This window comes from Dysidea avara, chromosome 10 (genome assembly GCF_963678975.1).
Source record: "Dysidea avara chromosome 10, odDysAvar1.4, whole genome shotgun sequence".
In the NCBI taxonomy this organism is placed as follows: Eukaryota; Metazoa; Porifera; class Demospongiae; order Dictyoceratida; family Dysideidae; genus Dysidea; species Dysidea avara.
In genome coordinates, this window is record NC_089281.1 from 2529101 (window position 1) to 2541258 (window position 12158).

Here is a 12158-nt window from a genome sequence, read left to right on the forward strand (position 1 = left end):
AGAGAGCTAGCTTGCAAACAAAACGAGAATTTACGAAAATATGCTAAATTATCAAGCAATCAAGGCATATTTTCGTCGATCCAAAACCTTGATCCCGGTCGCAGATGATTCTACAGGACTAGACTATTGGTAGTGACCACCACTAGCAGCTTCACCTCGTCAAAATTACAATTAAGAATCGACCCCGAAGTCGGGTAATTCTAAATAATACACATCATTCGTAGATTTCTCGTTTCTGCGAGGGGGCGGGGACCAAGTACCCCCAGAAAAGTCACCATATTAATTTATACGGGCTCGGAAATAGGAAGCTCGGCTGCTCGGAGACGTACTGAGTTAGGAGAGCAGTCATCATTCGCTGTACTAAACCGAGAGCTAGACACAAGATAAGGTATAATATGGTCATGTTTTGTTTGCACTCTGCGTCTCTGGGTTAGAAAGTATAAGATAATTCAGTGTTGTTTGTGCGTGTAGTGTTTGCTATTGTCTTGCTTTGGGTTTATATATGCATGAAGTTGTTTTGTATCACTCCAACAAGGAGTAACGGCATTGTGCCAATTGTTGTGAATATAAAATAATAAATCAGTCAATCAATATAGTTGTATACTGTTGACTTACAGTTAGCTACATCCACAGCTATGTCATATCAGTACGAGCCTGTATCAGCCATATGGTGAGCTAGAGAGACAGTATTGGGATTGCAAACCAAGTAAAATTTACTGATTTTAGTGGAATTCCGCATATCTACCGACATGGTAAGTTCAAAAACGTACGAGAAACCCACTAAACGTTGGCTTAGGAAACATGGTGTCTGTTTATATAGGCCTACAGAAACTAGAACAAAGCTATTCTAAACTAAGTTACTCACGCGGCACTTTCTCGAAGCGGCTTTTCTTAACTTTTGTCTTTAAATTGAATGGCCCGCTCGAAGATAACAACTCTTCGTACAATTCCCTCGAATTACTGAAGTATTATTCATGTACACAATGTTCCAGACCGTTTTTTTTTTGTTTAGACTAATTAGTTTAAGGTGAATTCCCATAGTCTTGGTAACGGGTGAATCCCACAATACATTATGCATTAAGAAAAATGTCGAACCAGGTTCAGAAACAGTGCTGGGCCCACGTATCCGCTGCAGCTACAGTCTTGAAAATAAGGTGGAGTATTCCTTAGAGGTATGTGCGTAATTAGCAGACCGTTTTTGTTGGTTTCACTACGTGATATTGTGGGCGCTTTGAAAATGCACGAAAATCAGTGTGTTTTTACACCATTTTACGTACTTTTGGGGGCGTGTCCCTTTCAATATTAATGTATTGATTATTAACCAAATAAATTCAATATGGTTGGGACAGTTACTTTTTTTACAAGTAACTAGTTACATATTACTTGCAACTGAACTATTTAGTTACAGTTACATATTACCCATAAAATAAAGTAACTATAATAATATTACATAATATATTACTTTGTGTCCACAGCCTTAAGCTGTCACATGTGAAACTACCACCTTATCACGTGACATGATTGCATTGTTGGACAATGATACAAGTAAGAAGCTGGTGAATAAGCCTCATTCAGTAGACTTCAATACTTCGCTGTGGCTAGGCGTTACTCAGTGGATCACTAACGAGATTAGTAACTTTGTTACTTGTAGTAAAGTAACTTGAGTTATATTACCTGTTTATATAGCGTATTTCGTTATATTACTTAGTTACCACAATAGTAATAATATTACATAACGCGTTACATAAGTAATAGAGATGGGACGATATATCGCCGTATCGCAATACGCAAGACAGTGATACACGTATCGATACAAATTTTTATTATATTGATATATCATGTATCGCAATATATCGGGTGTATCGAAGTGAATATTACATACATAGCAGTGTTAGGCATAAACATTTGAACCTATTAAAATGCAGAAGGCATTTCACAGCCTACATTATATTGATTTAGTATTGTTACAGAGTTACATATTCTTGCATTTGAAGAAAGATTCACATTATAATCACAACATTGTGATATCGCAATATATCATTGTATCATGATATTTTGGGGGGCAATGTATCGATACTTACAAATCCTGTATCGTCCCATCTCTAATAAGTAACGCATTACTCCCAACACTGTAGAGAGAGACTAGCATGGCAGGGTTTTTGATCTTGATGTTTGCAGTGCCATGGCTCTAGCATAATAGCAGTGTTATTGCAGACCTTCGTGGCCAGTAGGTAACACTCAGTGGCCAGTCCCTTTCTTCAAGTATTGTTTTTTTTTGTTTGACTAACTTAATGAAAGACACACCAGCACTTCTATGACAGGTCGAACTCGAGGCCAACACAAATCCTAAACCGATGGTCAAAGATCCAATAGCAACTTTTACCCACTGCTCTAGCGCTACGCCTTGACATCATTTCTAAATTCAAGTAGATTATGGTTAATCTTAGTCATAAACTTATAACTGAAGTAATGTGTGCATCAATTGGCTTTTAGTAGTTGACCGGGAGTGTCAGAGCAAGTTAAGTGAAAGTGGTAAGGCTACTCCAAATGAGACTGTAGTTTCCCATCCAAATAAGTTCAACATTAGGGTGCAAGCAGTTATCATTAAAATTATGTGACTGCTCTATTAGAGTATCTCGATCTTATGTGGATTTTAAGGCCAGGAAACTAGCTTACCTTCACTACATTAGTGTTACAATGAAACAATGAATTACTTCTGCAGGTTAGTTTGTGAAAATTACAATGTCTCCATGACAAGACATTGAAATAGCTTCAGAGCATTCCCTTCCAAATATCCACCATTCAATTTGCCATAGAAAAATTTTCAACCTTAAAATGATGCACTTAAATTTCCTCTGATTTCCTTCTGCTATAGCTCATTTTAATTGCTATTCACTGCTCTTTTCAAATCAGGTCCGGAATGGAATCTGAGGTATCTATCACGTGTCATGGGTTATTATGCATTTTATTACAAGCCCGAAACAAAATGTGTGGGAAATGGGTTGGTCTAGGCCATTTGATGTGCTGAAATTTCAAACTTCTTTTGGTATCATTGTACTCACAGAGAGTTGCTCTACACGTATCACACCTGGAAAGTTACTAAACAGGCTTGAGGTAAGCAGTACACAATAATTAATTTATTTTTAATGGTTTTTCAATTGAAATGCAGTGGACATACTTGTTCCAGTTGGCATTTTTACCATGAACAAAAGTATAGCAAATGTCCACAAACTTCTTGATGTATCTATAGCAGCACAGACAAATGGTGTTGGAGAAATAACCTAATGCTCAAGAGTTAGTGTGCAGATGGTTGTGCTGGAGCTAGTGTAGACTACAGAGCCTTCTAGGGATCTACCTTAGATATAAGACTGGTCACGCATCAATAACATCATAACCCTGTCTGTAACTTGTGATTACACATGTACATTTAGCATGGCCTCAGCTTTAAATGCTGATATATAGGAAAGTAGTGCATTATACTGAGAAGGTTTGTAAGAGCCCTGAACATGGATATCAGTCTGAGATGGAGTTCATCAGTTGTCAATGTTGAACTAATTCAATGTCTCTTTGAGATCACAAGACGAATGATAACACATGACCAATCTCCTATGCCTCTTACCCCAAGAAAAATAAGCTATTGATGCTCTTATATATTCAACTAGTGCAATTAAAATTTGCTAATTTAAAACAAGACATATGAATAATGGTGTGGGAAAATCCCATATTACCACCATCTGTTCAATGCCAAAGTAGGGATTTTCCTAGTTATTGTCATTCAATTTTCTTGTATCTTGATTTTGCTGCTGACCTATACACAATAGATTAAAAATACATGATTCATTGCCATGTCTTGTTGATACTACTGATTGTAGCTGGGACAGTGGTCACCCAGCCCTACTCAGGGCATGTGTGTTCTACTTGTTTAAGGGTGTGGTATGTAGTTGTTTTCATATATGCTATCTCTTAAGTGCTTCAAATAGTTTTGTGGTGTCTAATTATGAAAGGTGTCAATATGAAAAATTAATGCCTTGGTCTTGCATGTGAGTTTGTTATTGTGAATGCAGGCCATTCACTGCTTTGTTTGGCCTCTAGCCTTGTGACTGTGGACAGACAGTTAGGAAGGCAGACCAAATTCTGGTTTTGGTGACTTTTGCAATTCAATATTTGACTGTACTTGATTTAAGACTATTCTGTAAAGATGATTTTCATTGCGCATGATATTTCTATGATAGTTTTTAGAAGCAGAATTTTGGGTGGTACCCGACATCATTTTAGGGGGGGGGGGGATTCTACTAAACAGTACTACTGTACTGTTTCATAGTGAGCTAATTACAAAAAGACGTTAAGTATAAGGAATATTTACAAGGGAGAAACAATACTGTATAACTACGTATACTAATTTTTGTAAGGGTGTTTGTAAGTTTGGTAGCACAAAAGAGCAAGAGCAGTTACAATGTAGCGTAAACATCATGAAACTTACAATGATGTCTCAAAGGTCCATGCTCCCTCAAAAGATTGGGGTACTCTAATAGAGCAGTCAAATAATCTCAAATAAGATGGATGTGTAGAGGTACGTTTTTACAATGGTAGAGATAAGTAAACATTTAATCATACAGTATGGTAGTACTCTATAGTAGGGATTATGAAGGTTTGGACTTCTCTGTCACCCTAAATGACAGCTTGGTGACATTGGTTAGGTAGAATTAAACCTGAAAATGCCTTCAGAGTGACCTCAACCCTTTCTGTGGAATTTCAAAAATTATCTATTAACTGAATTTTGTGTTTTCCAGCCAAGCATAACTATGGTTAAGGCTGCAGGTTTGATTTCTTCACTGTGACATGCCTTTTTGCCAACTACAGCAGCTAAAGTGCATGGATCATGGCAATACACATCTCAAACTTGTTAACAAGTGCCTACCAAAATGATTGCTATATTTAAGTATTTTAGTGCTCAGTAAGAGTAGCCTTATCCCTACCAACTTTACAGATCTGAAGTTTCAAGTCCTGAGGTATTATTTGTGTGTTACATGTATCCCTTTAGTTATCCACATGGCCGAGAAACAGTCCATCAAGTGTGTAGTGGTTGGGAGTGTTACAGTAGGAAAGACTGCAATGATGTTGACTTATATCACTAATGAGTTTCCACAAGAATATGTACCAACAGTGAGTATTTCTTATTATTCAGTACCAGGGGTAACGAACCTGTCACAGATATTTGATAATTATTCTATTAGTGTTACATTAGATGAATCACCACTGACTTTGGGATTGTGGGACACTGCTGGTATGACAATATTGTGGACATTTTGACACATGACCACTTGATGATCACACAGGACAGGATGATTACGATCGTTTAAGACCACTATCATACCCTGCCACTGAGGTGTTCTTAGTATGCTTTTCAGTTGTTGATCCATCTTCCCTCCAATCTGTTGGGAAAAAGGTAGAGCTCTACCCAACAATACTGTATACATATATTACATTATCACAGTGGGTGGCAGAAATTACTCATCACTGTCCTGGGATACCATTTCTGTTGGTGGGTACAAAGGTTAGAGGTCCACAGCATTTACACATGTGATGGTGATGAAATGTTGTGTATATACAGATTGACTTAAGAGATGACCCCAACATTATTGAGAAGCTCTCTGAGAATAATCAAAAGCCAATAACAGTTGAGGAAGCTGAGAAATTAGCTGAAGAGGTTGGTGCTGTGAAGTATGTAGAGTGCTCAGCTCTTACTCAAGAAAGTTTAAAGAATGTGTTTGACGAAGCAACTAAAATAGCATTAAATCAATGTCGAAATGAATGACATTTTAAATAGCGTGGTTCATTGACTGTATCAATGCACTACTATATATGGTAGCACAATAGGGACCTAGCAACAGAACTTAATAAGGGAATGGGGAGAGTAACACGATGGTACCTTTCATCAGTTAATATAGCAGTAGTTATAGGGTGGTAATGTAAACTATTTTTACTATCGAGGAAAAATAGGGATTTGTGGTTTACATTAATAACCCAGCAATCCCTGAGAGCTTCAAAGATCTATCACATATTATTGGATTACACATCAACTTTTTGCCACATTACATCATCACTTCATTGCATAACACCTCACATCATGTACAGACAAACACAGCTACAAATAAAATAAATAAATACACAGAAAGTTCAAGATTACTTGCCTCATGCTAATGTGTTCAGCAATCAAAAAACACATTTCTGAGCCTTGGATGACTTCCCAGAAGGCATGGCTGAGCTGGATCCCATCAAAATTTTAATCTCATGTGGTAAGGAATATTGAACTCAGAAAAAATTGGCAATTTTCCATTTTATGCTAAGCTACCAAACTAATTAACATGGCAACAAGTGGGGCTAGAGCCCTCCCATTATTTTTAGAGAGTCTGTTTTTGCAGTTAAGTACTCTAATAGAACATTCATGTACACAAAATACATTTATGCAGCTGTCAAACATAGTTCAGTCAAAATTGTGATTTCAGAAGGCTGATTTTTCAAATTTCTTTTGGGGGCATGCCCCCCAGACCCCCTAGATGCAGCATCTTGAGCTGTGCAGATTGTGTCAACCGGTGACCACCCTTCTTACCCCTTAAAATTTTGTTGCTACACTGTTCTTATTTCATTAATCTAGTATCAAAAATTACTAACAAGTTCTACTACAAATGCATGTAAACATGTATCTAATTACTAAATGTTTTAAAAACATTAATATCTCTGTAGTGATTAATTAGCAGACTTATATGTATATACTTCATTACTGCACACTTTTAAGAGCTACCATGGCTTTCACAAAACACTCCAGCCTCTTCTAAATCTTCAATAACAGTCTCTATTGTTCCTTTCAGGCATTTAATTTCTTTAAGAATTTCAATTAACTTTGACCAAGTTTTAGGAGATAATCCTCTATCACTTGACAGCCAATCTTCTAATAATATCACACAACAGTCAATTGGGTTGTCACGACCTTGCTTCCTTATCACCAGCTTGTATTCTAATTCATAATTATTCCAAATAATCAGCGACAAGGCTCCAGTGAGCTGCTATTCTAGGAACAACTACTCCACTACTGCTTCAAATCAATAACTTCTAAGCATGCAGACATTGCACTTTTTCATCACATAACTTCACATACAAAGGGATCACAGGCAGGAATGCACAAAATTAATTTGAAAATATAGATGATATATTGCAGTCTGTAAATGCACTAAACATACCTACAACCCCTACATGTGAATGCCTGGCGAGTGCATTGTTAGCATACTATATACAGCTGTTGAAGTTCTAGTAACACGATTAGTTGTGTTGCTTTTATAAAACAGTTAGATATACATTGAAGCACATAGCCTCTATCCTAATTTAAACTACAGGTGCTTACTCTTATACCCACTATCAAATCAGGTTTTTATTAGAAACTTTACAAGTAACCCATTGTTTAATCCTGCCTGCACGAGTTTTATTGAACCACCACTGTAATACAACTATATAATTTTATTAGTATTCAATTACATATACATAAGTGTATGCATGCTTACAGAATAATCATTTATAAGCATAAACAAATTCAAGTTATAATTATGAACATAAATACAAGTGAAAACATACTGTATGAATAGATTTATACACATGCATGAGACAGCTACATCGTATGTATATAAGCATGTAATGTGTATGGGTGTGTGTGTGTGTGTGTGTGTGTGTGTGTGTGTGTGTGTGTGTGTGTGTGTGTGTGTGTGTGTGTGTGTGTGTGTGTGTGTGTGTGTGTGTGTGTGTGTGTGTGTGTGTGTGTGTGTGTGTGTGTGTGTGTGTGTGTGTGTGTGTGTGTGTGTGTGTGTGTGTGTGTGTGTGTGTGTGTGTGTGTGTGTGTGTGTGTGTGTGTGTGTGTGTGTGTGTGTGTGTGTGTGTGTGTGTGTGTGTGTGTGTGTGTGTGTGTGTGTGTGTGTGTGTGTGTGTGTGTGTGTGTGTGTGTGTGTGTGTGTGTGTGTGTGTGTGTGTGTGTGTGTGTGTGTGTGTGTGTGTGTGTGTGTGTGTGTGTGTGTGTGTGTGTGTGTGTGTGTGTGTGTGTGTGTGTGTGTGTGTGTGTGTGTGTGTGTGTGTGTGTGTGTGTGTGTGTGTGTGTGTGTGTGTGTGTGTGTGTGTGTGTGTGTGTGTGTGTGTGTGTGTGTGTGTGTGTGTGTGTGTGTGCGCGCGCGCGCGCGATTTTTCAAATGTGAACATGTAAAATAAGCTAGAGTACAATGTATATTGTATGTGTAACAATTGTGATATTTCATAAGGTTGTTTCAAAAAAGTCTACAGCCATCTCCAAATCACTGAGAATTTTTTCTGTTGCTCCTCGAAGGGGTTTAATCTCTTTCAGAACTTCAATCAACTTAGATAAGCTCTTAGGAGACACTCCTCTATTACTTGATAACCAATCTTCTAACAGTATCACACAACAGTCCATTGGGTCATGGTGACCCTTCTTCATTATCACCTGTTTGTATTCTATTTCATATTCCAAATAATCAGCCACAAGACTCCAGTGAGCTGCTATTCTAGGAACAACTACTTCATGGATTAGCTTCATGGCAGGTCCTGTTAAAACAATGACCAATACAATTAGCCTATACATATGTACATACATATAAACTAATCCAAAAAGTCCAGAGAGAAAAAAAATTGGAAATCAGGTGGTAGTCAAGAATGTACTGTGATAGTAGGTGAATGACAACAATTTAAATAAACAAAGGTGAGCTTGGGTTGTCTCCTCAAAGTTTTACTAGAACCCCAAATTCACTTAAATTGTTATTGATATTTTAGCCAGTCACCTTAGGCTACCATCACAGTCATTTCTTGGATGCCATGCACTTTTGATTTCACATTTTCACCCTTGAATGACTGCACCCATTTTTTACAATTTGGCTGTGGACTATTCATTTCTAGCAGCAAAAATGTGAGTGGAAGGTGGGTTATCTCAAATCTGGTCACATATGCAGATTTATACATGAAGGTATGTGCAAGCATACTTTTAACAACTGCATCCACTTTCTTTTCCACACTGTTTGGATTCAAATTCAAGTCAGTTGATCTCAATTGAGCATGACCTACATTCCAGAAAGCATTAAGTATGTAATGTCCACACATGCAAATATAAAAAGCATATATATGTATGTATACTACGCTGTATGGTAGCACTGTATAATAGGTTCATCAAGGTTTGCTTTTTTCTCTTTCATGACAGCTTGACAGTATTGGTAAGGTATATTAATATCTTCAGAGCAACCTGAAATGCTTCTAACAAGTTTTCACTACCTAACTATGTAACTGATCATTACTGATGCCTTCAGCCAAACATATCTTGACTATCGTTAATGCTACAGGCTTAATTTCACTGTTCGACATTCCCTATATATTAAATGTGCTTTATTGCAGTAGCTACAATACATGTATCATGAACTTACCTTTGTCTTTCTTTAATTTTTTTCCATGAGTGCATAGGTGTTGATTTGTGGGTAGTATGTCAATGGGTTCTTTGTTTTGCTTTACATTTATAATGGGAATTGTCTTTAATTTCCGTAATGACTGGACAGTCAACCAAAATTAATATAGCAGTCAAATATTTACCAAAATTTAGCTAAACGGTTATGCTACAATTAAAGCTAAAAAGAGTAATTCACTATTTGAGACTGGATTTTGGAAAAACGATCCAAATCACACATTAGTAGTTTTGAGATAAACGGTTTTAAAGAATTCAAGCCAGCATAACTCTCCAAGGATAGCAAGCATGCATATGAAATTTACACTAAAGATGTACCAATCTATTACCTTTCAGGCCACTTCCAGTACTTGTAGCTGCTTGTAGAGTTTCCTGCCAAATAAGATAGAAAATCTGAGCAGTTGGACGAGCGAAGTAGTATCACGAGTGCTCACAAAGGGGTGGAGGGTGGGGGGTGGACAAAGGTTATACCTCAAAATGAAGGAAGACCATGACTGGAGTCCAGAGACGAGATTACAGGGCTGTGCTGGCTCCTTAGTGGCTGATATGTAGCAAAATCCACAGAAAAACGTCTGGTCAACATTATCAGGCTGCCCACCAGTAAACCACTGGTTCTTGTCAAGCCAGGTCCTTCACAAGGCCTAAAACTGCCACTCGAGCTCTACACACCACCCAGAAAAGACGTCTGTTGAAACCAGCCTTGAGTAGTTTGAGTGGTACAAACTACTAGTACAATAGTGTAGCTATCCACTGGAGGTGTTAGTTTGATTTTGTCTGATGTGCGATTTGGATCGGTTTTGTACAATCTGGTCACATTTTTTTGCTGTAAAATGTGACCGGATCTGCCACAATTGTGCAAGCCTAAATTTACAATATAAAGCATTGAATACAATGGGTGAAATACTTGCATGTTTTATTGAAAAAATTCTGTAAATTTTTTGAACGCCTCTTCTTAGTGAGGGAAGGGACTAACAATAAAAACCTGGATATCATCTCATTCACCTGTTCAAGAGGAGTTAGAAAATCTTTGTTTCATTGCAGTAGACCCAAGGATACGCAAATTATGAGTGTTCGTTTATGTCATGTCGAAGCGATTGTGAGCGATCGATTTTTCTACACGAATTTTGCCTTTGTATGCAGTGAAGAAAAGTGAGCAAAGATTGATTCCCCTATTCATGGTGAGCACAATGGTGAAAATTGCAGCTCTGTACCTCAATCCAATGGTGAGTTACAACTGCTTTTGTAAGCGCCTGTAATTTATTTTCCCTATACTTGCTGTACAAATCGATTTTTGTGTTGTTGCTACTTTGTAGGGCTGTAACTCTGAAAGTTATGGGCATATGAGGCCGAAACTTTGCCAGACGGTACACTTGGCTAAGTAGATTATAAATATTTAATAAACAGGAATTCGAAAAATGCACAATTGTGTCAGGTTTTCGCAGATCCTGTCACAAACAATTTTGTATGCAAAACTTTCTTAGACAAGTGTTTTGCACAACTAGCTGTAACAGTTTCCTAACTGCAAGCATGTGTAACTGCTACTGTAGTGAAAGGTTAGCTTTCAACTGAGGCACAGTAAGAATGTGACTAAACCCTCCTGCTGCAAAACATAATACTCTAATAGAGTAGTTACTCATCTAAATAACTTCAGTTTGCAAAATAGTGAATTACACTAGTTGTCAAGACATATTTGAATTTGTCCAGAATAATGTCCTTTCAATGTGTAGAGGAGTTTAGTGTGTGATATCAAGCTAATCGGGAGGCCAGACATAGCAGTATTGGCACGCAGTTTAATTATGTGGTGCTGGTTTGTAGTGACCACAAACCATGTCCAAAGTAAACTCTGAGGTTAATGGTTACTATGTTACACCAGCCTACTTGTCTCCTTTACCTGTATTATAGTAGTAGTAAAAAGCATACAACCTGTTAGCCATTAGGAGCTTTTACTTGTGGTATTCATCTGTACATCCAGCTTGTATTTTAAGCTGGAAATGTTCATTTTGACCTTAGTAATAGAGCCAGTGGCCCTGAGTCATTATCTACTAGTTCAACCACATAGCCACTACTCATTTCACAATAAGCTCTTTAAGTTTTGACTGAAATCTTTATGACTCTTGCAAAGAAGTGTTCTTATGTGTGACCATGTAGTACCTGCACTTGCCTATTCTGTCACTGTTAGTGAGTGGTTGAGTAGTGATCAGTTGTATAGTATACTGGTGATCCCAATGCTTGAACAATTAATTAACGGCAGAAACACAAGTAGGACAAAAGTTAAAATGTCTGGGCAGATCACTTGACGTCCACACATAATATTGTCCTGACACTGTGGCAGCATGTGTCTGAAAAGTTATTTCACACACTGAAGTCATATGAAAATATTTTGTTTACAAGAAATTTTTATCATTTTTGCTTAAAAATAAAGTGAATTACAGGGGCGGATGGCAAGGGGAGGGGCACAAACAGGCTAAGTTGTAGGTGGCTGGGGAGAACAGATTCTCTTGTATTTTTGAAACAGCAAATACTCACCTCTTAGTATTGTCTCACTGCTTATTTGGTCTTTGTGAAGTCTTAAAAGCTGTTTTATAAGCTAGAATGTCTTTAATACCAGCAACACGATAATTATTTTAGAGGTGCTTAGTACACACAAAGTTGCTGGGTG

General features: G+C 37.4%; 1 protein-coding gene and 1 pseudogene across 3 annotated transcripts; one reads left to right on the forward strand and one right to left on the reverse strand.

The window, feature by feature from the left end:
• The first annotated feature begins 26 nt into the window (after positions 1–26).
• LOC136237098 (cell division control protein 42 homolog) lies at positions 27–5845 on the forward strand. Of its 3 annotated transcripts, XM_066027378.1 has the most exons (7): positions 27–388; positions 1476–1545; positions 5042–5163; positions 5212–5284; positions 5337–5446; positions 5495–5554; positions 5612–5845. In XM_066027378.1, exons 2-7 carry the CDS (start codon positions 1518–1520, stop codon positions 5813–5815), a joined length of 597 nt encoding a protein of 198 aa, XP_065883450.1. In that variant the 5' UTR covers positions 27–388; positions 1476–1517; the 3' UTR covers positions 5816–5845. The 3 variants fall into 3 exon arrangements, with proteins under 3 accessions (XP_065883450.1, XP_065883452.1, XP_065883451.1); XM_066027380.1 differs by lacking the exon at positions 1476–1545 and having other exon boundaries at positions 28–388; XM_066027379.1 differs by lacking the exons at positions 27–388; positions 1476–1545 and adding an exon at positions 3148–4570.
• A 2338-nt stretch (positions 5846–8183) lies between these two features.
• The window catches only part of LOC136236898 (uncharacterized), a 38007-nt pseudogene continuing 34032 nt past the window's right edge, over positions 8184–12158 (reverse strand).